Source organism: Pteronotus mesoamericanus, unplaced genomic scaffold, assembly GCF_021234165.1.
Source record: "Pteronotus mesoamericanus isolate MK-2021 breed Mesoamerican mustached bat unplaced genomic scaffold, CSHL_Meso_final contig_947, whole genome shotgun sequence".
NCBI classification, from domain to species: Eukaryota; Metazoa; Chordata; class Mammalia; order Chiroptera; family Mormoopidae; genus Pteronotus; species Pteronotus mesoamericanus.
The window spans coordinates 346,599-372,376 of NW_026555287.1; the positions used below are offsets into that span (position 1 = coordinate 346,599).

Below are 25,778 nucleotides of genomic sequence, written 5' to 3' on the forward strand. Positions count from 1 at the left end.
TTCATCCTTTGTTCCTGTCTGATTAGCATAGTCTCTATTCCTGGCTGCTCTGGCTGGCACTATGTTATTGTTATACAGGCTTGTGCTTGGAGCCCACAGTTGGAGCCCAAGCAGCTATGGAGAGAGAATTTCAAGCCTATGAATTCACACTTGTTAACTGAAAGAGAGTTAGAGACAGAGAGGGAGCACTTGCCTTTATTAGGCTCAGGTTGTACTACCTTGGGCTTAGGAAGAGCCAGGCACTCTTTCAAACTAACCAATCAGCTTCCCAATTTACTGCTGATTTTGTGCCCTCCCCCTAACCAATTTGTTTTCGAGATCTTCCAGGGTTCTGTGTCCCTTATTCAGTGTGATCCTTTTCCCAGGCTGGGAAGACAGGCTTTCATGGTTGACACCTTGGCCCCTCCTGCGCCTGCGTCTACATCCCCCTGCACCATCTTGCCTTCTCCTTCACAAGTGCCTACCTCCCCCTCATCTTGGCTTCTACTGTGCATTTGCCCAGCAGTGCAATTTACCCTTTATTCTTTATTCTTCCCCCACCCCCAGAGTCCAGGCAAATGGACCCCTTTAACTCTGGGGAAATTGGAAAGCCAGTCCTTCCTCCCTACACAGGGGAAGGAGGGGTGTTAATTCCCTTGGCAGTGCAATTCTGCAATCCCCTTTTTAAAACTGTAAGTTCCAGGCTTATCGTCTGATTCAGCTTCATAGTTGACTAGGCTTCTTAATGTCTGATTCTCTTTGTTCCCTTCTATGTATTAATATCTAGCTACTTATGCTAACAGTTCCATGAAAAGCCTGCTGACTGGCTGAAGTGTAGTCTATTGTAATGGAATACTAATACTATGTAGTAGTTTCCATGAATAAAACACATCAGCCACATCAATATGGGAAAACTTCTAAAATAAGTGAAAAAGCAAGAAAGCAAGAACTGTGCAAATACCTTTTTCTGCAGAGTTTAAAAACACATCCTCAATGATATCTATTGCTTTCAAATACCTTTATTTGAAGTAAAAATACCAAAACAATCATCGGAATTATATTGAGGGTGGCAGAAGAGGAAAGGAGTGAAAGGTAAAATTTAGTTCTATCTGTAACATCGATTTCCTTAAAAGACAGACAGACTGGGAACAAACAGGGTAAATGATCAACATCTGGTGAATCTGGTGGTGGATACGTGGGTATCTCTTGGTTGTTTGTTTATTTGTTTTTACATTTTATTTATTTACTTTTAGAGAGGGGAAGGGAGGGAAAAAGAGAGGGAGAGAAACATCAATGTGTGGTTGCCTCTAGTGTATCCCCCACTGGGGACCTGGCCTGCAACACAGGCATGTGCTCTGACTGGGAATTGAACCGGTAACACTTTGGTTTGCAGGCCGCCACTCAATCCACTAAGCCCCTCTAGCCAGGGCTCTTGTTTTTGTCTTGTTATTAAATCTTGTCCACATATTTAAGAATTTTGTAATTAAACACTTCTAAAATTAAGCAAATAAATCCTCCACCCAGTCTGAAAGATATCTGCCTATATTTATATTTTCCCTTTCATACTATGTCTTTAATCTATTTGGAGTTTTTCTGTAAGATAAGGACCCAACTTTATTTCTCTCAATGAGCCAGTTTCCCCCAAACTATCTGTTCTTTCCCAACCTATTTGTGAGGTTACCTCTATCAGCCATTTTATTGTAATATTTGAAAGTAATTTGTGTCAAAACTGGAGTGATATTAGGAATCCAGATCAGAGAGTTGGGGAGCAGTCTATGTGGAGCTGTCTGAAGAAGCAGGCTCTGTGGGACTCCCCAAAGGGGACCATTCCAGATGTGTCTGTGACAGGCTCTTCCCTCAATGAGCACTGGGGGCCATGCAGACTGGACATCGATGCTTGTAGACAGCTCCACATCCCAGAGCACAATGTCCAGGGCGGAGCCAGCCAGTCATCCCATGGGAGCCTCCTGCAGGGTGCTTTGGGGCAGCTGGCCAGTGATCCTAGAGACGTGACAGGGTCCCAGGTGAGGAAGGCGCAGGGCCACCAAACAACCTGCACTGGGCCCCCTAAAAAGGGGTCCTGGACCCAGTTGAGTGCTCCACACTTTTTCCTACTACTCCTACCTTTCAGTCAGATGTCACAGATCTACCTTCTCATCATGGAGTCTTTTCTCCCACATGGCCACCCTTGTTCTGGCTGGTCTTGCTTTCCCATGCCTTGAGCCATCATCCGGGATGGCTCACCAGGTCTTCCACATTGCCACCTGAGGATAAAGGGGAGGGGGGGAGGGGGAGGGAGGGGGAGGGATTACCAAGGGACTGGAGGAAACAGTTTTCAGGTGATGGGTATGTTCCTTATTGTGATTGTTGTGATGGTTGCATGGATATATGTCAGAACTTATCAAATTATACTCTTTATATAAGTGGTTTATTGTATGTCAACTATACTTCAATCAAGCTATAAACAAAAACTGCCAGCTAAATATTTTAATTTACAATTTTGAAAACAAGATTAACATTTTGTAGAGAAGTCAACTTTAGATCTAGATCACACTCTCCTCCAGTAGCCTCAAGCAACTGAGCACAGGTCTACACTCATGTTTACTGATATGTGATTCGGTGGGACAGGATTTTTTTTTTCTCACCTTCAAATTTAGTAAAATATATTTCTTAGATTATAAGTGAAAGTTTGAAAGTCACAATTTAAGTCCTCCGGACTCAGCCAAAATTTGAATAATTTTCCTTTTTCACCATCTCACTCTGAAGTTGCTGGCACCTGCTCCCATCTTCCTGTGAAGACAGGCACCTCTAATCCCCACTGTGCCCAGAGCACTGAAGAGGAATATACACACCTGCACACACAAACACATTATCAGCTTGTTGGGCTACATGTTGATCTTCAAGGAGTTTGTTTGGTGTGACTCAGGACCCACATGGGATGATCTGCTACAAAACACATTTTCTAGAAGCTTTTCTCCAATCAAGCCTGTGGCTGCAGTGGGAGCTGTCATGTTCGTATGATGTGATTAATCCTTGGCCACAGTTTAATGAAGAAGAGCTGGACACCTGACCCAATCCAAGTGGACATGCTCCTTTCTTCAGGAATGTATTTGGGTGAGTCTGATAGGAGAAACACTGCATCTCTCTTCAGGGTGCTGGACTACAGCTTATACATACTGCTGGCTCACCGGGCCAGGTGGAGTTGAGAGAAAGAAGGGGCCCCAGAGCTCTCAGTCCAAGCTTTGTCCCAGAGCTCCAGTGTATTCTACCCTTGGAGCCAGATCTTCCCTATACATTCCCTCTCTTTGGTTCTGGACAACTAGAGTAGGCTTCTGTCATATGCATCCAGCAGAGTGGTACCTATGTATCCGGAAGGAAATGCCACAGGGGCCCATGCCCAGCCCCCTCCCCAGCATGGGAAACCCTGAGCCCAGAGAGTCCATCTGCCCTGCTCAAGAGGATGTCACTACCCAGCTGCAGCACTGGGCAGAGCCAGGGTACAAGATACTTCACCTGGATTTGAAGCCCATGGTGGAGGGCTTGATCTGACCTACAGGATAAGGACAAAATGATGTGAGGGTCAGAGGACAGGGGAACATCGGCTGAGCCTCAAATTGTTGAGGTTCTTGGGCACTCAATGAGGACAGGAAGGAGAAGAGATGCGAAGTTCAGGAGAGTAAGTCATGTCTGGGTTGCCAGCCAGAGCACTGGGCAAAGTGTGGGCTCAGTGTGCATGGAAGGAAAAGGGCGAGGAAGGCAGAAAAGTCTGGGGTGAGGGTGGGGATGAGATGAATGACTCTTGAGGGAGGGCGGAGGTGGTTTATGACAACCCTGCAACTGAGAAAACAATGTGGTCTACATCAGGCATTTGAGAAACTAGCATTAGCACCAGGTGTCTAACTTCCAGGTCCTCCAGAGGTGATCCCAAGGACAAAGCTAGCATATGTGAACCAGTCTAATTTTACCAAGTTACCACAGGACCAGGAGGAGTCAGCAAAGAGAAAGTCCCTCAAATTAACACTGGTTATTTAAGGCAATTTTAAGATTTTCTTTGCTTTCTGTAAATACAAAGATAAATGTGCCTAGATATTCATTGCATTATATGATAGCAACATTTCAGGAATAATCTGTGTGACTCACAACGGCATAGGGGGCCATTCGCTTATTCATTCAACATACACAGCATACAATGCTTTTTTTTATATATCTGCTCCCTGAGAATAAAAAGACATGGAAAAGGGGCTGCAAGGCTGTACCCCAAGTGGTAACTTTTTGTGGTTGGCAGCCCTCTGCTTTGGCTGATGTTTTATGTATAGTTTTGAAAGAATGAAAGTAAAACACCCTGACCCAATCAAAGGGGGAGCAAGGCCTGTAAATCAGCTTCCACAGCCAAGGTTTCACAAAACTCTGACTAGGATTCATATATTTAAAAATTATCCTTCCACCCTGGCCTGGTAGCTCATTTGGTTAGAGTGTCATCCTAACACACCAAGGTTGCAGGTTTGATCTCTGGCCAGGGCACATAAAAGAAGCAACCAATGAATGCATTAAAAAAAAAAAAAAAAAAAAGTGGAACAAAAATTGATGTCTCTCTCTCTCTTAAATCAATTTAAAAATGTTTTAAAAAGTAATTACCCTTCCTTTCAGATGACATGGCATCTTCTAGGGGAATTTTAGAGATTAATGGGGAAGGGGATAACCTAGTTCTTTGCCAACCCCACCACCCAACAAATAATGCCTGCTAGACTTACCTGTAACCCATGAGCCCTCAGTGGCCATCCCATACCTGCAGGATGATGCCTGGGCTGGTAGACTAAGCCAGAGGCTGATTTCTTATAGCCAAATTGACCATCACACGCAGGTGATGAAGAAGCATGGAGAAAAACTTTACTGTGTGTAACTGTGATGAGTAATTTTATGCATCAACTTGACTGGACTGAAGGATGCCTAGATAGTTGGATATCTCTGGAAGAGATTAGCACTTCGTTCACTAGACAGAGTGAGGCTCCACCCTCACCAATGTGGGTGGCATCATCTAATCCAATCCTGTGACAGCAGAATTCTCTCTTCTGCCCTCGGCCATCAGAGCTCCTAGTTCTCAGGCCTTTGACTGACTGAATTACACCACCGGCTCTCCTGGGCCTCCAGCTTGCAGATCATGGGACTTCTCAGCCTCCTATAATTTAATCCCTCTGACACATCCCATAGATATCAGTATACATCCGATTGGCTCTGTTTCTCTGGAGAACACCTGACTAATTAGTAATAAAAGGTTTTCTGGACTTCCAGTTAAGATGGTGGCACAGGTAAACACAGCTCACCTCTTTGCACAACCACATCAAAATTACAGCTATACTATAGAACCACCATCACTCAGAACCATCAGAAATTTAGCTGAATGGAAGTCCTACAATTATGGAATTAAAGAAACCTCATGGTGATTGGTAGGACGGTCAGAGCCACAGAACAGGCTAGTCCTACACCCAGGTGTGGCTGATAAAAATCAGGAGTGCTATCTCAGGAGTGAGGGGTCCCAGGTCCCCAGCCCAGGGTTCCAGTGTCAGATAGATAAGCCCCCATAACTTTTGGCTATAAAAATCAGCAGGAATTGAGGCTGTGGAAGACAGAAACTGCTAGAGTATCAGGCTGTTCTTAACGGGCCCATGCACACAGACTTAATTGGACTCATTTCTTCTGAGCTCCAGTGTGTAGGCAGCAGATTGAAAGGCATCAGAGACATACAGGGAGGAACTGAATTGTCCGTGCCATCAGAGCAAGAACTGGGGGGTCAGCTTTCTCCCACACAGAAGTGCTAGCACAGGACATTGTTCCTTTTCTGAGCCCTCCCCACACAGAGCCACAGAGCCCACAGGCGGGCACTATATCTGAGGCTCCCATCTACTTGGCTCACATTTTGCCCCACCCTGATGATTCCCTGAGGCCCTGCCCCACCCAACTTTGGGGCCCACCCAAGCTGTTTCCACTGCTTTTCATATGAATGGCTTGTCTTGGCCCATGCTTCAGATTTTCCTAAATTCTCTGTTAAGCAGCATCTGGCTTCAGTGAGCCCCTTAACTCTTGCTAAATTGCCCCAGGCCCAGCACTAGCAGTAGCCAGCCTTGGTTCACAGCTTGGCCTTGCCTGGGCACCTCCAAGCCCAGCACAAGTAGCAGCCATCTGCAGATCACTTTGTAGCTTATGTTGTGTGACCCCAGACAGAACACAGGGGGTGGCTGACCCTGGATGTGCCAACAGCAATCAAGGCTATCCTTTAGAATTGAAGGTCAGATAAAGAGCTTCCCAGACAAGAAAAAGCTAAAGGAGCTCACCACCACCAATCCAGTATTATGTGAAATGTTAATGGGTCTTCTTGAAGAAGATCAAAAATATGAACAATAAAATGGCAATAAATACATACCTATCAACAATTGATTCTAAAACACAAAGTAAACAAACAAGCAGGAACAGAAACAGAATCATAGATGGTTGCCAGATGGGAGGGGGGTCAGGTGGATGGGCAAAAAAGATGAAAGGATTAAGAAGTACAGATTGGTATTTACAGAATAAACATGCAGGTGTAAAGTACAGTGTAAGGCATAGAGTAGCCAAAGACTATATATGCATGACCCATGGACACGGACAACAGTGTGGGGATTGCCTGAGAGAGTGGGGGAGGCTGAGTGGAGGGGGGCAAAGGGGGAAAATCTGGGACAACTGTAATAGGATAAACAATGAAATATAATTTAAAGAAATAAAAATTAAAGGCTTATCCCTGAAACCTGTACCTCAACTACGTATCCCAACTTTCAAAAGGGGCAGGGCCTGCTCTTTGACGGTGGTATCCCCACCCCCATGAGGCCATCCCCCAGGGCCTGCGCCTTAGAGGACAGCAGGCCCAAGCTCTCTGGTATATGGAAAGGGGATTCAGGCTGCCTCTGCCTCTCACTGGCCAGGTGTCCCTAGTAACTGCTTTTACTGTTTTGTCTTGTCCCCCAAGAAATATCCTAAGAACCCATTCTGCCTTGCTGGTGAACTTGATGCTACCACACTCTGTTCCCCTTGATGACAAAGAGCACCTTTGCTCCCTCTGCCAGATGGTCTCCCAGCTGGGATGGTCCTGGGGTTTCCTGGCCACTCCCTTTGCACCTGTGGGGAGGCGGTCTCTTCATCGAATGAAGGGACTTGAACAAGGGACAAGTGAACATGGTCATCTGGGGCAGAGGGCTCATGCTCAGCACTTGAATGGCAGTGGGAACTTACTGAGAACAAGGACCTCGCAGGGTTAAGGCCTCCTATCACCAGGAGAGCAGACAGCCTCTCCTTGCCTCAGAGTAGGACCCACATGCCTGAGTACAGGAAGGGATTTCAAGCATTAGGTAGGAAGCATTTTTTCTGAACTCTCCACAGGAAAAAGCAAAGAAACATACGCGTTACCTCTAAATGATGAGATCACCAATTATTATTTTTTTCCAAGTATCTTCCTTCTAAAAGCTTTTGCGAATTCCAATGAATAGACGTTTTTACAGTAGATATATTTTTGAAGGAAATGCATTTTCCAGCAGAGCTCTAGGACCTGTGCTTATACAAATGGGTGGTACCAACAAAGCGGGAAGGAACTGTGTGTGCCCAGCCAGAGGGCTGACGTACAGTTTTGAGGGCCTCAAACCTTGGGGAACCCAATGGATGCAGGCCGGGACTAGGCAGAGCAGGCAAGTGAGATAGCCCCCAACCCTAGATCAGGGGGTGAGGGGCATACTCCAGCATCCAGTCTGTACCCTCTCTCAAGGGAGCTCTGGAATGCCGACCACCCCCGGCAGAAATGTGTGGTGTGGTTAGGTAAGCAGGCTCGCCTCATTGCTTGGTCACGCCCACCCATGCACAGGAGATGGGGCCATGGGAAGGGAAGGTGAACATAGCACACCTCCCAGAGGAGGAGTCAGTCTTTGCTTCAGCTGCTCTGCTGGGGTGGTTGGTTTGGAGCTCTTAGCTGGGTGAGAGGCAGGTCCCAGGAATCCGAGAGTGGGCTGCAGGCCAGCCTTCCCTTCAGAATGCCTTCTCTGCCTCAGCTGTCAGGCGCCTGTTAGAAATGCCAGCAGACACCAAGGTCAGAGGACTGAAAAGCACCAGGGTCCGTCTCCTACATAGCCTAGGGGGCTGTATCTGCCACCTGGGCAGCACCCACAAATGGCTGGGAGAGGGTAGTGGCCAGCCAAGCCTGTGTCCCCCCTCGGGGGCAGACACCAGCAGTCCCTCCTACCTTCTTCCAGAGCTCCGCTAGGTGAGTGCTCCTCACCCCAGTGACTGGTTTACCAGCCCAGGCACCCTCCCCCGCCCCCCAGCTGCCTGGTTGCTCAGGGAGTCAAAATGTGCCTGATGGCAACCAAACCAGAGGGCCTCAGAAGATGGGCTTCTCAGCATCACCTGTGCCCACAAACTCGTCTCCAGGGAGGATGGCAGGGGCAGGGGGAATCATTGCAGAAAGCTGCTCCAAACTTGGCCTCACAGTGTGACTGAACTGTCAACTTCTGGGGTGTCTCTTCACCATACCATGCCTCCTCAGATGGGACAGGAGACAGCCAAAGTCCTAAAGCATTCCACCACTACCCTGTGTTGGGGACCCAGGAAGTTTGGAGGGCAGAAGGGTTCAGAGGCATGGGCAGGCCCTCAGCCTTCCTCAGAGGAAGCTGTTGCTCAGAGAACCAGGACGAGGGGGCCTCATGTAGCAGCTACACCACTGAGATTGGAGGGGAGGAAGGAAAGGCAGTGAACAATGGCACCCTCCCCATTCCCATGGACTCAGCCAGCCCTCAGACCTCCAGAGAGGGTCACCCAGGGGAGCTCCCAAAGAGAAAGAGGGTCCTGTCTGCTACAAGCAAATAGTGCCCATCCTGGTTTGCGGGCATCCCTGAGGTTCGGAATGCAGCTCTATTGGGCCGGGATCACTACCAGCACCACCCAAGCAGACCCCTCCCCAGCCTTGCCCAATACATGACCTGGTCTGTTGAGGTAATGGAAGCCCAAAAGTGCTGAAGAACACGTCTAGAAATATGCCCAAGGAATTGAGGGGAAATGAATCAGGGCCCAGATAGCTACCATCAGCCCACCAGGTGGGGGTTTTGGGAAGGGTGCCAGGGACACAAGTGACCCCTCCAGAAGGTGTGAGTGGCACATCACCTAGAGCTTAGCAGAGAAGGATGCAAAATCCGCCAGCAACTTGATGTCATTAGGGAGGGTCAGCCACATTCCGCCATCAACCACCAGCAGGGCCCCTGTCACGTACGATGCCAAAGGGCTGGCCAGGTAGAGCACACTGTGGGCGATCTCTGTCTTGTTCCCCAGCCTCTGCAGGGGGCTGGCCAGGAACTTGCTGGTTTGGGAGCCACCTGGGAGGGTCAGCCCTCATGAGTCTCAGGACCCCAGGGCCCTCCACCCTCCCCTGCCCAGCTTTCCCTAAACCACATGTGAGAATGTCGTGGGCATTGTTAGCATCATCCTGGAGGAACAGAACAGGCCAGGTACTGAGTAACACTGGCACAGAATCAGCACAGGGCTTTTCGATGTACACCTTGCCAAGGCTCTGGAAGCTTCACTGGGTGCCCCACTTTGTGACTGACTCATACATCAAGGCCAGCAGTCCTGTGGCCTCTGCCTCAAGGGAACAGCTGCCCAAGTATGGCCGATCATTGGTCCACTGCAGCTATGTGCTAACCACAAATGGCCCTCTCCTGACTTGAGGACAAACTCTTTACCAGCCCCAGGGAGCCATGAAGACCAGGCACTTGTCCCAGACTTGCCCCAGTTATGTGGGAGGGGAGCCCATGGAGGCACTGTGCGGCCTGTGCCTAGGGGAGCATCCCAAGGGGCCTGCGCTCCCTGAGAGCCTTACCTAGCCGCCGGAACCCCTCTGTGCCACTGATAAGGCCGGGGGCAAGGCTGTTGACTCGGATGTTCTGGGGACCCCACTCCACAGCCAAATGCCGCGTCATTGCATCTGCAAGGGAGGAAGACAGACATGAGGGACAATGCAGGGTTGCTCCGCTTTCTGCAGCAGCCTAGGTGGAAGTGGAGACTCAGGTGCAGGGCTGGTCCTCTCCACTGCCCATGCGGCCACTGCTGGCCTCCAGGGACAAGCTGGAGAAGAGCCCTAAGGAACCCAGGAGAACAGACCAGATGGGGTGCCGTACCCACGGCCGCCTTGGCAGAGCCTGCATGCACTTGGAGCACCTGCCCTCGGGTACCCAGGGTAGCTGTGATGTTCACAATTACTCCTCCATGATCCTGCAACACATGGCATTATTGGGGTGTCAGTGAGCAGAACACCAGAAGGGAGTCCCCAGCCAAGGGAATACTCACCCGGAAAAACTTCTTGTAGAGCACCTGAGACACATTGAATGTACCCAAGGTGTCGATGTCCATCACGGTCTTGAAGGCATTGAAGGACAATGCACTGGCTGGGCAAGGGAAGTTACCAGCCGCACCTGCAGGATAGAAGAAGTGGATGGTGCTAGAGCTCTGGGCAGTTAGAGCATACAGACTTCAGGGTGGTCCACGGTAGACAGGGAAGAAGGCTTGAGAGTGCTCTGACTCTGATTCAGCTGAGTTCACACTACAGTGACTTGGAAGGGGCAGAGTTGGGCCAAGGCAGTGGCCTGGAGCCTAGGACAGAAGTTCTGGGATTTCCAAGTAGGAAGGTCTGGTATTCCTGACTCATCAGAAAACCCCTGTCCTTGCTCAAAGTGACTCACAGTTTATGAGAATGTCAATTTTCCCAAACTCCTTCAGCGCCTGGTCCACAGCAGTCATGATGGCTGGGGGAGATCGAACATCCAGAGATAAAGGGAGACACCGCTGGCCAGTGGCAGCAGACAGCTTTTTGGCAGTCTAGAAGCCAGACAGGAAGAGAGAGGAGAGGTGGGCGGTGGCCAAGTAGCCTTGGCCTGGAGGGAACAACTCTTCAGAATCTGAGGAGGGCCCTGGCTGGGCAGCTTAGTTGGTTAGAGCATCGTCCTGATACACCAAGTTTGCAGGTTTGATCTCTGGTCAGGGCACATACAAGAAGCAGCCAATAAATGCATAAGTAAGCAGAAAAACAAATTGATGGTCTCTCTCTCCCTACCTCTCTCTTGGAAAAAAAAAAAAAAAAATCCAAAGAGTATGTGTCCAGGTTCTGCTGAGAAGCGAGGGTTTATTGCTGGATTCCAATCTTGGGAGATGCAGGTAGTGTGCAGCAATTCCCTGGGTCCACCACCCCAGTGGACATTTCTAAGACATTCAACACTCTCTTCTCTGCTACCTACCCTAGTTCCCTCCCTCCACATCACTTTCCAGGCCAATCTATTCCCTGCCCAGAGACCCGCTGTGGCATTGGTGAGACTCTCCTCCTGGGTGTGTGGAACACTTGTACCACTACTATAACCCAGGTGAACTCAGAGATCGCTCTTGGTGGCAGGACCACTCAACATGAGGGTCCTTCACAGGAAACAATATTTAGTTTTTTAAAAAACCCAGGGGTGTCCCTGGGAGGCAATTTCCACTGAAGCTCAAGATTTGGAAGAGGAGCAGATTTTGGTGTCAACATCATTTGGGCCTCAGAACCTTCCAGGCCCTGGCTCTGGTTCTCCACAGCCACTCATAGATGGGGTGGGCACAGGAGAGACCCCCTCACCATCAACAATCTCGGAAGGCTTCTGCTGGCGATGACTGTGTGGCAGCCGTGCCTGCAAAGCCAGAGGGCAGGAGTGAGTGTGGCAAGGTGGCAAGGTACAAGGGACACACCCATGTGGGCTCCTGCCCAGAGCTCTAAGCAGAGCTCCCTTCCCCCAAGGGCCTCTCAGGCTGAAGAACCAGCCCAGAACTGAAGGTACAGCTGGCAGAGGACACAGGGATCTAAGCAGGGCTGAGCCACTATGGTGGGACTTCAGGTGAGCGCCATCAGTCACACCCTCAGGGTTTGTGAGCTGGCCTCTCTGGTACTGGGATAAGGGGCCTGACCCAAAGTGGTGTAGGCCCTGCCCCAAACACCATGTGCATAGCACCGAAGCAGCTGTGAGCATCAGATGAGGGCCCAGGCATCTGCATGGGGCCTGCTGGGTCCACCAGCACAGCCACACAAGCCCCTGTCCTCTCTCTTTGATGTTAGACAGGACAGAGAGCCCATTCTGATGCCGGGGGCACCTGCCCTGCCTCACCTCCTGACAAATCAAGCCTCACAGTGGTAGTGGTAACAATAGCAGCTATCATCTGCTGAACAAGTTCTACCTACTCCTCAAAATGACCCTGATCAGCTAGTCATGCTCTGTTTAGAGAAGCAACATGCCGAAAGCCACTAGATCGGAAAACAAATTCATCCTGAAAGAATGAATCCCAAAATCTTGTCCAGTGGGACTCACTTCTCTGGTATGAAAGGTAGGGATCCAGGAGAAACTGGGGAGGGTCCCTAAAATAACAACAGGTTTTCTTTCCCCCAACTCCGGCCTAACTCTGGGCCTCTCTGGGGTTGAAGTGACAAGTTGCTGACCTGGGCCTGAGGCCACAGAACTTGTGTCTCAAAGGACTCTGTGCTCTGGTCCAACAGGTTCTTAGCCATGAACCTGGCTAAGTTCCCAGGGAACTAAGTTCCCGGCTAAGAGCCCCGGGGGCTCTGCAATAGAACTACTTCAACCTGTTGAACCCCCCTCTCTTTTGTATAAATGAGGGTACTGAGACCAGAGCCACACAGTCTCCACTAACCTGTAGGAGAGGGTCCTGGAGTCCTGCCTTGCCTAGGGCAGCACTAGACCCCTTTCAGGTGCTCTCCTACGTCTCATTGTCTAGAGGGGTTCCACACCCACCAGCTTCTTGGCCAGGAATCCCAAGATCAGCGGGGAGGTGTGAGAGTCAGTCTTGGGGGTAGGGTGAGATGATGGGCACAGAGCAAACAGAGCAGTGCTCACCGCATAAAAATCTCCGCAATCCGGAACCCTATTCCAGAGCCACCACCTGTGATGAAGGCTACTTTATCCCTGCGGGAAGAAAACAAAAGGCTCTTTAAAGATATCCCTGTTAACTGAGGAGTGGGGAAAGTCTGCGGCTCTGGAAGGACTTTGACCCTAGGAACTGGGCAGTTCTATCAAATTTAGACTGTTGACAAGAAATGTGAATGATTTTTGTAGGAAAATGAAACACTTGAAGCCTGCATTCTTAGGCTTTCTGGGTCTGGGAAATCAAATTTCAGACTAAAATTCTCTGCTCATAAAGTTGTCAATTAGGCGAATAATGTTTTAAAAACCTACAAGCTTTGCTCTGCCTGCCCCTCACTTCCACCCTCCCAAAAAACCGTTAGGAATTAACCAGCACTGGCCAAGACAAACAACGTGCTCTCAACAGGGCAAAGATCAAAATGCAGGAATACTTGTAAACACCGAACCCGGGTCCCATTCCCCCGGCACCTCCAGTCCCCGGCCCTGCTCTCCTGCACCCCCAGTTCCTGACACCGCTCCCCGAGACGCCCCGAAGGCAGGCCCGGATTCGGCCCTCACCGGAGCAGGTCGGGGCAAAAGAGGTGGCGGTACTCAGGGAGACAGTCGTCCTCATCGACATCGGGCGGCACCTGGGTCATGGCGCTCGATACAGACCCGCGGCAGCGAGAACAGCAAAAGCCTGCTTCGGATCAGAGAACCAGCCTCCACCACCCAGGCAAGCGGCGCTCCCGTAAGGTCACCTCTGGGCACCCACTGGGCCCAAAATTTACGGAGGACCTCCCCATTCGCCACCACCCCTCCCACAGAGGCCCTAGCTCCTCCCAGGACGCCCCACCCACTGCTGCCTCCTCGCCCTTCTCTGGACTCCCAGCCCGACCACCCCGCTAGCCCCACCCACAGCTGCCTCCCAGCTACTTCCAGGATGTTCCGCCCACTGCGGCCGCAATGCTTGCGGAGACTGGGGGCTGGCTGGTCTAACGCAGAGGAGCGGCGGGCGCAAGCGCAGTTCTGCAGGCGGATTTCCATGGCTGCCAGGTGAGCAGTCTTCGAAGCTGTCCACAAGACTAAGTCCTTCCCTCGAGATTGGGTGTCGGTGCCGTGGTTGGAGCCAGCTGGACACAGTCCACAGCGGACACTCGGTTCCCGGGTGAAGGTCAGGCTAGCGGCGGCCACCAGAGCCCCTAGGCTTTCCACACCGCCGCAGGCTCAGCATTGCATTTAAAACACCTGATGCCCTGACAGGTGTGGCTCAGTTGATTGGGCAGCGTCAGGCAAACCAAAATGTCGCTGGTTGGAATTCTGGTCAGGGCGCATGCGGAGAAAGCCTATAGCTGTTTCTCTCCCTTTCTACCTCCCTTCTCCTCTCTCTAAAGGAATTAAATTTAAACAAACAAATAAACAAACAACAGGCCCTGGCTGGTGTGGCTTAGTAGACTCAGTGCCGGCCTACGAACCGAGGGGTCGGCGGTTTATTTCGCAGTCAGGGATCATGCCCGGATTGTGGCCCCCCATTGGAGACGTGCAAGAGGCAACTGATCAATGTTTCCTTCCCTTCCCCGTCTCTCCAAAAATAAATAAATGAAACCTTTAAAAATAAAACACCTGGTTGTGGGTGGTGCTGTGGAAGGTGCTCACCGTGTAAACGCCCTCACCTCCCAGACACCGCCCTTCCGTTATATAAATACCAGAAGCGGGTAAGGAGACTCCAGCACAGAAAAGCCACGGAAAACGAAAGCCATTTGCCTCACTTGTCCAGCCCCAGTGCCATTTCCCAAAATGACCCATTTAGAGAGCAACAAATGTCAGGGCAAGGACCAGGGCATCCCTCATCAAGGAGACAAAAGAAAAATAAAATGGGGACCAAGACAGTCTCAGCAGGTGTAATGATGTGCAGTATCCAGTACCTTCACAAGTAGGGACACCTGGGGACCAGGAGTGAGGGGTGAGATATGGTGTCAAGAAAAAATGTGGACACCAGGCAGCAACAGGAAGACATGAAGAGGGAAGGAAGCCATGGTTAGCAGGCTTTTCGCCCTAAGAGTGTCCCTCAGCCTCCACCTCCCCAGCCACTCCTTCCTGCCACCCTCTAGTCCTGCCCAAGACAGGCGGCTCCCCCAGCAGAATCAGACCAGGTGGGGGCTGGGACAGCACCAGCTTCAGGGCCCAAGTTGGATTCCCCTAAATTTCAGGTTGGAGGTCTCTGGACCTCTGCCAAAGTCATACATTCAAGTTATTGATCCCCTACTGGTTTATGAGATGCTAAGCTTCATCTCTACTCTCAAACCTCTTACAGCTTTGCATAAAGGCCTCATTCATACTTAGCCTTAATAAGCACTCCACCTCCATGCACAGCACAATGAATTTTAATGTCTCCCCTTTGCGGGGGTAGGTTACACTACCCATTTTTGGAGACACCCCAAAAGTGGTCTGGCATTTTGGCATGGAAAGGATTTGATCTAATCTCTTGCTGGCTTAGAATACAAAAGGCACATAAAGTTGGCTCAGCTGATCTGTGCTGGGGCTGAAGGTGAATAGGGAAGTGGTCTGGGACTGGTGGGCAGAACACAGGGGTAGGCTCTGGGCTCAAGTCCTTGTGGACAGAGGTAGTTGGTCCTGAGTGGATGCTGGGGCAGCAGAGGGCATTCTGAGGCTCAGGCTGGGTAGAGGCTGCTGCAATGGCCTTCATCTGCCCAGTCCACCAGCTCATTGCTCTGGAACCACAGCTGGATCTCCCTCTGGGCCTCCTCCACCGAGTTGCTGGCATGGATGATGTTCCTGTGTCAGGTGATAGGTAGCAGAGGTAAGGTATAGGCTTCAGCATGCACCTTGGGGGTCCTGGGAATGGGTCTGCTGATTCCTTACTATCCAGAGGACTAAGCCGGATGATTATGCAGAGGAGAGCTAGGAAACTAGGTTGCAGCCTGACCTTGGCCTATTACCCACAACCTCATGGACCAGCCCAGACTGTTACTGGGATTCTCATTTTCCCACCAGTCCTCCCTTGGCATATCTGGCAAGCTACAGAGTCAGATAATAGACAGTGATGGCAAAGTACTTACACAACACACAGAGAATGCTTTATCTCCCTGAAACTAGCAAATAGGTTGATGTCCCACCACCAAAAGTCTCTTGAATTTACTTTCATCCAGCAAGACAACAAGCTTGTGGCTAAATGTGTCAGGGCCCCTGTACCTGCTAATGTGGAAGCTGAAGTCTCCGCGAATGGTGCCGGGGGCAGCCTCAGCTGAGTCAGTGTGTCCTATCATGGCCCTTGAGGTGCAGACCACATTGGGGCCTTCCCAGACCTGCGGCGCAGAGATAAAGGTTGGGAATAGTGGAGGTCACCAAGGGCTCAGCAGCTCTGGGCTCAGTCCAGGGTCTTCTACCCCTTCCACTAGGCCATACCATGGCCACGACGGGGCCGGAGCTCATGTAGCTGATGAGGGCTGGGTAGAAGGGCTTCCTTCGAAGGTCGTGATAATGCTCAGCAAGGATGCTCTCTGGTGCCTGGATAGCATTGGGGGAAAGAATGAAAGCAGCGCCTGGAGAGGCAACCCCACTGGGCACAGGGGTAATGGCTTTACAGATAACACCTACATGGGCTGGTACACCAAACAGCAGTACAGGACAGATACCACTTCTCCATCCCTCCCTTTCTACTTCTAACAACAGGACACTCCTCCTGAAGCAGGGCTAAGACACGAAGGGCTCAGGTCCAGAGCTCTGTGAGAAGCCCTACCCTTAGTGCCCTGAGGGACACCCACAGGCCAAAAGTCCTGTTACCTGAAGCATCTTCATCCCCACCAGCTTGAAGCCCCTCCTCTCAAAACGCCGGATCACATCCCCAACAAGCCGCCGCTGCACCCCATCTGGCTTCACGGCCACCAGGGTCCGCTCCCGGGTCCAGGAGGGCCCTCCTTTAGAAGAGGAGGGGTCAGGGATGCTGCCTCACCCTTTCACATCTCCCGACCTGTGTTCCCCTGCCAGGACCCAGATGTCATCTGGGCTTCAGTGTCTGCCTTCACCAGAGCAGCTCTGGAGGGGAGAAGTGAGGTGGCCACAGCCTGAGCTGCCCAGTATGGTGCTGCTTGTCAGGGACGACTGGGGAACTGGATTCCTGGGGGCTTCCAACCTGTCTGAGGGGCCATGGCTCCTCCCAGGCACTAGCAGAAGCTGCCCATGATGGAGATGTCTTCTGAGCAGGCAGGAGAGGCTCAGGAAGGCACAGAGATGCCACAATGGAAAGAAAGCACAATTCTTGGCTTCACTTTTGACTCCTGTCCTTGGGGGTGATGGCACAGACACTGTCTGAATCTCTACCTGCCACACCACCAGGAACCCAGAGCCTGTCTTCTGGGTCTAATGGGAAGCAATATCAGGGGAGAAGTGTAATATACCCCCTCCCCCTACCAGGTAAGCCAAGGACACCAGGACCAAAGGGACCCGGGGATTGAAAAGGAAGGTAAAGGGGTTCCTGTCTACAGGTAAGGGAATCTGAAGGGCTTCTCTTCTTATACCTACTGGCCAGGCAGGAACTCTATACTGCTGTGGGATTTCAAGGCAGGCAGCTTCCAGACCCAAGGAGAGAGCACTGAGTACTGCCCCAACATAGCCAAGGAGACCAGAGGCTACATCGCCCTCCAACAGCCCCAGGCCACTTCTAGAGTTACACAAACCCTCAGCTTGGAATCCAGGGTCAAATTGAGAAGAGCCCAGACCCTGAGTGTCCTGCAAAGTCCTTCAAAGACAGAACTGGTAGAGAAAGGAGAGTAGGGCTGAGGCTAGACAGCATCTCTGGGAACATCTGCAGCTGCCATTTGTCATCCTCAGGATGAAAATTAACCAAAACCTGTGCTGTGGGTGACCACCACATCCTTTCAGGGCTGAATGAGGGCCACTGGGGGAATCCCCCCTGGCTTGTTTGATCCCCGCAACCCAGTGCCTAGGGGACCCCTGTCTAGCCTGGCCTTGCAAAATGCCAATTCACTCTTCCCAGCATTAGGAACACCATGACATCTGGCTCCTGGCTAGGGTGGAGGGCTCCTTACAGATAGGGGCTCCAGGGCCCCAATTAGGTTCGGGCCAGGACTTAGGGCCTGGAGAAAACGCCCCAAAGACAGTGGTTCTGTGGGAGGGGTTTTCATTTGCTGAAAACTGACTTCCCTCTCAGGAGCCCCAAGTCAGCAGGGACCCTACTTATCACCCAATGTGGCCACCAGGCCTCTGGCTTCCTTCAGCTCCCGGTTCCTCTGCCCCGAGGCAAACCCGAGGGGGCTTGCGGGGCTGGAGGGCAATGAAAGGTGAAGGGCAAGAGTGAGATGTGTGGACCCCAGCCACGGACAGGTGACGGAGGAGAGCGAGCGCAGCGCGCCGCTCCCCGACCTGCAGCTCCCCAAGGCTTCCCAGCGAGTCAAGCGGACTATGCTGCGGGGCTCCTGCGAACCGCCGCCCCCCCACCCCCGCCCAGCTGCCCAAGTGCCAACCAAGGGTGGGAAGCACCTCCCACTGGCCCCCTCCTCCGACTCACCAGAGTTGGGGCGCACTAGCAAACTGGAGACCGGGGCCCGCAGACCGCACAACAGCCTCCGCAGCGCTAGGCGCCCTAAGAGGCCAGTCATGGCGCCCGGCCCGCGGGCGCTGCCTGAACGCTGGAGGACCGAGCAGGATTAAAAAGCTTCGAGGGAGGGAAGAAAGAGAGGAGGGGCAGAGGAATGGGGGAAGAAAGAGTGGAGGGGCGGAAAGCGAGATGGAGGAGAGAAGGGAGGAAGGGGAGGATGGGCAGACGGAGGGAAGTCTCCTCCCCATTTACCCTCGCCCCTTCCCCTGCCCGACCCCACCTCCAACCCCACCGTCTGCGGCCCCACCCCCCACTGTTCTCCCCGTGCAGGATTCACGGAAAAGTATGTCAACTTCTGTTAAAAGCAGAAGAAAAAAATAGACATAATATGAACACAGCATGGATTATAGTCATCTTCATACCAATGAGTCATTCAATATTGACAAAAAAAAAAAGCTATATATATTTAATGTGTATGACATGGTGAGTTTGGAGATAAGTATGTAACTGTAAAACCATCACAATATGTGCCACAAGCATATTCATCATCTCCAAAGTTTTCTCCTACCGTCTTTATTATTATTATTGTGTGTCTCTTTGTTAAGACAATATAAGATCTATCTTGTTTGCACTTTTTGTCATACAGATTAGCTGGCAACACCCACTTGGTTTTTATCTAAAAATGTTTTCATTCTTCAATTTTTTTTTAATTCATATTTTAGAGAGAGAGGCAGGGGGGAGAGAGAAAGTGAGAAAAACGTTAGAAACATCCATTTGTTGTTCCACTTTTTCCCCCCCCAAGTTTCAGACATTTATTAGCCAGCGTAAACCCCAACAGAACACACCAATATAATTTTGTGCATTTGGAGGGGAAGTATTTTCTGGTTAAGTGGAAAATTGTGTGGATGGCTTCTGGAAGACCTTCCTTCATTCTAAGCAGCTTTATAGTGAAACATTTCATTTAGAAGTCTGGACCTTCTTTTTTCAGTTTGCTGTAATCTACATTCACTGAGTAGAATTTACATTGCTCAGAGTTCTGGGTTATTCTTTTTGTCCCAACAGACATCTGGATTGAACAATGTCAGGCTCATGACATACAGCACTGCTCCAGTACCTCCAGCTGCAATAAATACAAAGAGGGGGATCAAGCTTGGATGCCTCTCCGCCTGACTGATGATCTGACTGAGCATGGCTGTGGTAGAGGGCCCAAAAGCAGAGAAAAAGAAAACTGCAGGGCCCAGGAGCAGGTTAGTCAGTGCTTGTTGTTCTACTTCTTTATGCCCTCATTTGTTGATTTTTGTATGTCCCCTGACCCAGGATTGAACCCACAACCTTGGTGTATCAGGATGAGGCTCTAACCAACTAAGCTACCTGGCCAGGGCTGTCTTCATTCTTAAAGGAGGTTTTCTGCTAGATATAGACTTGTGGATTGACAGGAGTTTTTTCTTTATTCCAGCACTTTAAAGATAACATTCTGCTGTCTTCTGACCTCTATGGTTTCTGATGAGAAGTCATAAGTCATAAAAATTGTTGTTCCCTTGAATATCATTTTTCTCTGGCTGCTTTTAATCTTTTCAAGCTTGGTTTTCAGTAGGTGGCTATGATATGTCTGCATGTGTTCTTTGTACTGATTCTTCTTAGGCTTCACTGAGCTATTTGAGTCTTTAAATTAATGTCTTTCACCAAATTTGAGACTATTTGGCTATTATTTCTTCACACATTTTTCCTGCCTCCTCTCTTTCCTGTCCTCTTTGGACTCTTAATTTTAGACATGTTAGACCTCTTTTCACCCCTTTTCAGGTCATTGCAGGGAGAAGCCAGGAAGGGTGAGCTGCTTTCTCTAGGAAGAGGGGCTCCAGGTAGCCTCACCCTCACCTGCTGGCCCAGGTCAACTGGGAAGGGGTACCCAAGGGAGCCGTCTAATCAGAGCATAACTCTCGAGGCCTCCTGCTCTGGCAAACATCTTCTACGCCTGTCACTCTCTGCCATTACCCCTTGGAAGGGGACCAGGAATTTGCTCTGGTCACCATTGCCTAATGTGGCTGGACCTTATTCCTGGTTCAGTGTAGGCCAAGAGCCCTGAGGGCACCATCTGTGCCCTTCATCTTCTGGTTCACAAGTGCCCAATGTCCAGGACAGGAAACATTCATTTGTCCAGATCAAATGGGGATAAATAAAAACTACATGCTGAACTTCAAAAAACAAAAGTAAGCTAACCTTCATTTAAGCATAATTCTAAGAGTATGTATTTCCTACTTTTGGTTGGAAAATGACTTTTTTTCCCATCATTAAACTTTGTTTTAATGGGTCTCAAAATTCTGTGACAGATTTGTGGTCAAGTAGTTTCCATTAAAAAGTACTGATTTTAGCCCTGGCTTGTTTGGCTCAGTGGATTGAGTGCCAGCCTGTGAACCAAAGTGTCATTGGTTCAGTTCCCAGCCAGGGCACATGCCTGGGTGGTTAGGCCAGTTCCCCAGTAGGGGGCGCTCAAGAGGCAACCACACGTTGATGTTTCCCTCTTTCCCTACCCCTCTCTAAAAATAAATAAATGAAATCTTTAAAAGAACCTTATAAAAAAAGGTAGTAATTTTTAAAACTGCCACATACAAAAAAAAAAAAGGTCCACAAAATATTCTCTTTTCCTTCTAAAGATTTTACTGTGCATTATAATCATTAACTGGTCTTTGGCAATTAAACTTAAATGATCAGTTGACACAAACAGTTCTGAGACCACTGAAAATTATCTTTCTTTACGATATGATAATAATAGATCTTGGCTGGGCCTAAGAAAAACTTTGTTTTGGTAAAATAAAGATTCAGAAACCCCTCATTGTTCACAAAACTTTTGGAAAAGCTATTTCTATGAAATCTAAATGTTGGAGAACCCTGGTCTAGTTTATGCTGAGATACTGGGGCACTGGGACAAAGAGGGAAAGTGGCTTCTGCATCCACCCCTCCCTGCCAGACCACATTCAGGTTTGACCCAGTTCCTTCCTTCAAGAAACCTGCAGCATGGTAGATGACAGGCTACCCCATGTCTATGGGGCCATAAACAAAGACCTGGAATCCTCACAGAGCCTTGCACACAGGAAGCACTTGGAGGAGGAGACCAGGGTGCGTCATGAAGGACAGATAGGGCACAACAGCAGCCAGGGTGCCGGAGGGCCTCAATCATTTCCATAATGTGTGCAGAGCTTAGCACCCACTTGTAGCTGGAATGGAAGTAGTAGGAAATGAGGCTGGGACCAGGGCATGGCACCACATACGTGTAATAACCAGGAGGGAGGGAAGGAAGGAAAGAAGGAAGGAAGGAAGGAAGGAAGGAAGGAAGGAAGGAAGGAAGGAAGGAAGGAAGGAAGACTTGAGCGAGAGATCAGGCAGGTGGAAGGGGAAAGGCAGCACTTTTTCCTCCTCCTCCACCGGGTGGGTAGAGAGGCCTTGAAGGGAGGTCCTAACATCTAAGTTCTGTAGCTCTTCCAACAATTATTTGGATAAAACTCAGTTATAGTTGGGGGTTTTTGTTTGTTTTTGCTTTTGTTAACGTTTAGAATTTTTATTCAAAGCAAATAATGTTCATTGTGGCCAGACACAGAGTGTCTGTGGAAAAATGTTTGTGTTAGACCTCTTTTCACCCCTTTTTGTGTCATCATCATCCCTCTAATAGCCCTCCCCTCTCGAGTGGGTGGACAGCAGTCTACTTGGTCCACACTCACAGAGCTAGTGAGAGGATCTGAGGGAATTCCAGTCTGGAAAAGGGATGTATCCACATTATCCAGCAATTAGATTTTTCTACTTTATTAACATTCCCCCAGAAGACCCACAGACCTGTGTAAAAATTCATCGTATATCAATGTGTCATAATTGATTCGCCCATCTCCCTCACAGAGCTCCCAAGTTTCTGCAACTACAAATGTTGTTGGGGGAAATTAGGTTCTTCCATGAGATCACAAGGAAAGCATTCCAAGGACCCGCTCACAGGAGACTGTGGTGTGGCATGGTTTATTTGAGTGGAGAATGAAGCTGCCCCTTGGGTTTCCAATGTCCCATTGAAACTGGAAAGGGGCATTCATGTTGCCTATCAACTACCAGACCCAAAAAGTAGAAGCAGGGATTGAATCTTTATAGATGCATTATTCACATGGCCGGTGATCTGAGAAGAGGGCAGGTTAAGTACCCTAAAAGACTGTCTTACATTTCCTTTCAAGGCAGCCTTTTTTATAAGGAGGAAAAAGGTATAGGTAAGGGAGTTGGAATTCAGGGGGGAAAGAGGTGTAGGTAAGGAATTTGGAATTCAGGAAAGAGGTTATTCAGATAAAAGCTGCAGTTGGCAATTTCCCTAGCATCCTTTCATCTGTGTCCTGGGCGATTGTTTCTTTATCTGTCTTCTCTGTCCTGTGTCCTGGACTTTGGGACGTCTCTCCCTGGAACACAATAGCTCAGATACCTTTCTTGATTGCTTGCATTCTTCCTGGGGCACAACGGTAAAATTGCTTGTGGTCTCCTGGAGTCAGGGTGGATCTTACCTTCAGTTCCTAAAACAGCTTTTACATGCATTAACTATTAAACTTATTAACTGTTACTTAAAACTAGAATTTTCAAACTCTTGAGTCCCCCCCATCACCCTCTCCCTCTCTGTCCCACCATGGAAACCGTCCAATCTTGCCTTTTTTTTTTTTCTTTTTTTTAAGATTTTACTTATTTATTTTTAGAGAGGAGAAAGGAGAGAGAAAGAGAGGGAGAGAAACATCAACGTGTGGTTGCCTCTCGTACACCTCTTACTTGGGACCTGACCTGCAACCTGGGCATGTGCCCTAGACTGGGAATCAAACCAGCAACCCTTGGGTTCCCAAGCTGGTGCTCAATCCACTAAGCCACACAAGCCAGGGTGCCAGTCTTGTCTTTAGTAGGGCCAGGGTTGAAGGCCACTGCGCAGTTTATGTTCCATATTAAAATACAATCCAGCCCTGACTGGTGTGTATCAGTAGGTTGGGCATTGTCCCACAGACCTAAAGATTTCTCGTTCAATTCCCAGTCAGGGCACATGCCTGGGCTGAGAGCCAGGTCCCCAGTTGGAGGTGTGGAGAAGCACTGATCCAGGTTTTTCTCCCTCTCTGTCTTCCTCCCTTCCCGTCTCTCTAAAAGTAAGTAAATAAATAAATAAAATATTTTAAAGTCCAGTCCAGTCCAGCATCTGGCTAGCTTAGTGTGTGTTTCCAGCTGCACTCCATTTCAGGCTCGCTCCTGGAGCCTGCCTGTGAAGTTGCATGGCTGCTGGGGCCACATGGCCATGGAGGGAACAGGTAAGTGCACAGGACAAGTGCAAGTCATGAGCAAGAGAGCAAGCTTCTTTGTTCCCCCTGGGATTACATTAGTTTAGGTTTGTGATGGACCGAGTGCCTTTCAAAAAAACTTCCCAAACTATCAAGGGTTTTAGATGGGTTTACACCCCCTAATTAGACTGGCTGGCCTCTATGGTGCCCCCCAACAGTCTGGTACTGGATCTGGGAAAGGAGTATGAATTCCCCCTGGCAGAGCAAAGCTGTAATCCCCTGGGGTGTGAAGCTTTAGCTTCCTGGCTAGCAAGTAGGCTTGTGGTCCCCATTTTATTAAGTTCAGTGGCTAGTTCCTTTTGCTCCCCTTCTCAATATCTAGGTAAACACCTACGTTAATACAAATACTTCTGCAGCCAACACCCTTGTGTCTGTCCTTAGGTTTTGGTGCTATTACATTTGAATGTTGCCGCAGTAACCTTTAAAAAGTTGGGGAGTTCACATTCCCACCAGCAAAGTGTGAGGCTCTACATCCAAAGAGGGCTATCTATGCTGCTTTTGATAAGGTGTCTTGTTTTAACTTGTATTAAAACAAGTGCAAGAGGAGGGGGAGAGGGATAACGGGGGAGAAAGAAGGGGAAAGGGCAGCGAAGGAACACAAATGGAGGACTCACGGACACGGACTGTGGGAGTAGGAGGTAGGGGTGAGCAACAGGGGAAAAGGCAGGATGACTATAACTGAACAACAACTAAAAAATAAACAACCAAGTGCAATTTAGCAGCATTTCATGTTATGTGCCATTTGCATCTTTTCTCATCTTCTTCTGTACACTGCCTGTATATATCCTATGTCAATTTTTCTTTTGGGTCTTTTTTTCTATGTGTAAATTTCCTTTCTATCCTAGATATTTTAATCCTTTATCATATGCACAGCACATATTTTCTCCCGTTTGTCTTTTAACTTAATTGATGACTTTTAGCATGCTTTTACTTTCAACTTTTTATAGTTATTTTTTAAAATGTAGTCAAATAGATAACATTTCCCTCATGGTTTCCTGTCCATCTTGTTTAAAATATTCTTTCCCATCTCTCTATTCTAAGGGATGTATTCTAAGTTTCCTTTTTAACATTTTAATCATTTTATCCTTGGCAGTTGACTATCTGATGTAGATGGAATTCATTTTTCATTTTTCCGTATGCTGAGAGATTCAATACAGAACTGTGTATATGCAAAAGCCTCTAAACACAGAGTCCGTTGGTCCCTGACCTCAGTTTTCCTTCTTGAAAACGAAGCCCCTCAAGGTGGGTTCTAGGGTTCTTTCCATTTCTTACGCTGTTACTTAGCAGAGGTATCCAGACTCCAGTGGAGGGCTCCTTGTCCATCTACTAGTTAACCAGCCCCTTAGGTAGAGCACTTGAGTGGGAATGTCTGCTGCCTCCCTTCCTGCCTGTTAGGGAACTTGGGCACTGGAAAGTCAAACTGAGGTAGCACACTCAGGGGAGGCCCTTGGAGTGAGGAGGGCTGGTGGGGGGCCTCTGAGCCTAGCTTGGGGCAGCAGATGGCTCTTGGAAGGAATAGTCCCCAGGGCTGACCACAGCTGTTGTCCCCAGTATACTAGGTCAGCGTAGTGCACTAAAATCACAGCTCAGCAAAACCCAGAACTGATCTCTGTCCCTTTAAATTCAGAACAGCAGGAGCCCCACCTCCCCTCTGCCAGGGAAGAGGAGGGCCCAGCCTAGATTCCAGAGAAACAAAGGATCTCTTTTATGCTTTACACCTCTGGTTTTCTACTTCCCTTGGTTTCCCTCCCTAGACCTCCACCCACTACCACCTCGATTGTCTCCCCTTCAAAGACCTAAATGGCCTTGAGCTTGGTGGGTTGGCTTCTCCACCCTCCCCTTCAGTTAACCCTCACCCCTCCTCCTGCTGAGTATAAAGTTCACAAGGTACAAACTGTATAGCACCCCCCCCCATCTCATCCCTAGCCACGTGGTTCCCTCCTTAAGGATAAA

General features: G+C 49.4%; 2 protein-coding genes and 1 pseudogene across 2 annotated transcripts; all 3 read right to left on the reverse strand.

Moving 5' to 3' along the window:
• Positions 1 to 7,435: 7,435 nt before the first annotated feature.
• On the reverse strand, positions 7,436 to 13,711 carry DECR2 (2,4-dienoyl-CoA reductase 2). The gene is made up of 9 exons (XM_054586733.1): positions 13,497 to 13,711; positions 12,912 to 12,980; positions 11,645 to 11,696; positions 10,725 to 10,860; positions 10,333 to 10,457; positions 10,164 to 10,257; positions 9,866 to 9,970; positions 9,154 to 9,362; positions 7,436 to 8,056 (listed from the first exon to the last, which is right to left on the reverse strand). Exons 1-8 carry the CDS (start codon positions 13,574 to 13,576, stop codon positions 9,154 to 9,156), a joined length of 870 nt encoding a protein of 289 aa, XP_054442708.1. The 5' UTR covers positions 13,577 to 13,711; the 3' UTR covers positions 7,436 to 8,056.
• A 1,647-nt stretch (positions 13,712 to 15,358) lies between these two features.
• On the reverse strand, positions 15,359 to 18,600 carry NME4 (NME/NM23 nucleoside diphosphate kinase 4). Its single transcript, XM_054586734.1, has 5 exons — positions 18,466 to 18,600; positions 16,722 to 16,855; positions 16,344 to 16,445; positions 16,131 to 16,243; positions 15,359 to 15,713 (listed from the first exon to the last, which is right to left on the reverse strand). Exons 1-5 carry the CDS (start codon positions 18,554 to 18,556, stop codon positions 15,590 to 15,592), a joined length of 564 nt encoding a protein of 187 aa, XP_054442709.1. The 5' UTR covers positions 18,557 to 18,600; the 3' UTR covers positions 15,359 to 15,589.
• An 856-nt stretch (positions 18,601 to 19,456) lies between these two features.
• LOC129081252 (cytochrome c oxidase subunit NDUFA4-like) lies at positions 19,457 to 19,685 on the reverse strand (annotated as a pseudogene).
• Positions 19,686 to 25,778: the final 6,093 nt, after the last annotated feature.

Excerpts from the sequence above, each read along its gene's own strand:
- DECR2 (XM_054586733.1), bottom strand. The coding sequence starts at position 13,576 with ATGACCCAGGTGCCGCCCGATGTCGATGAGGACGACTGTCTCCCTGAG. Across the intron at positions 10,861-11,644 it reads GCCTTCCGAGATTGTTGATG|ACTGCCAAAAAGCTGTCTGC; the intron begins GTGAGGGGGTCT and ends TCTGGCTTCTAG. Across the intron at positions 9,971-10,163 it reads CTCTGCCAAGGCGGCCGTGG|ATGCAATGACGCGGCATTTG; the intron begins GTACGGCACCCC and ends CCTCCCTTGCAG.
- NME4 (XM_054586734.1), bottom strand. The coding sequence starts at position 18,556 with ATGACTGGCCTCTTAGGGCGCCTAGCGCTGCGGAGGCTGTTGTGCGGT. Across the intron at positions 16,446-16,721 it reads TGGGGATGAAGATGCTTCAG|GCACCAGAGAGCATCCTTGC; the intron begins GTAACAGGACTT and ends AATGCTATCCAG. Across the intron at positions 15,714-16,130 it reads TTCAGCTTCCACATTAGCAG|GAACATCATCCATGCCAGCA; the intron begins GTACAGGGGCCC and ends CACCTGACACAG.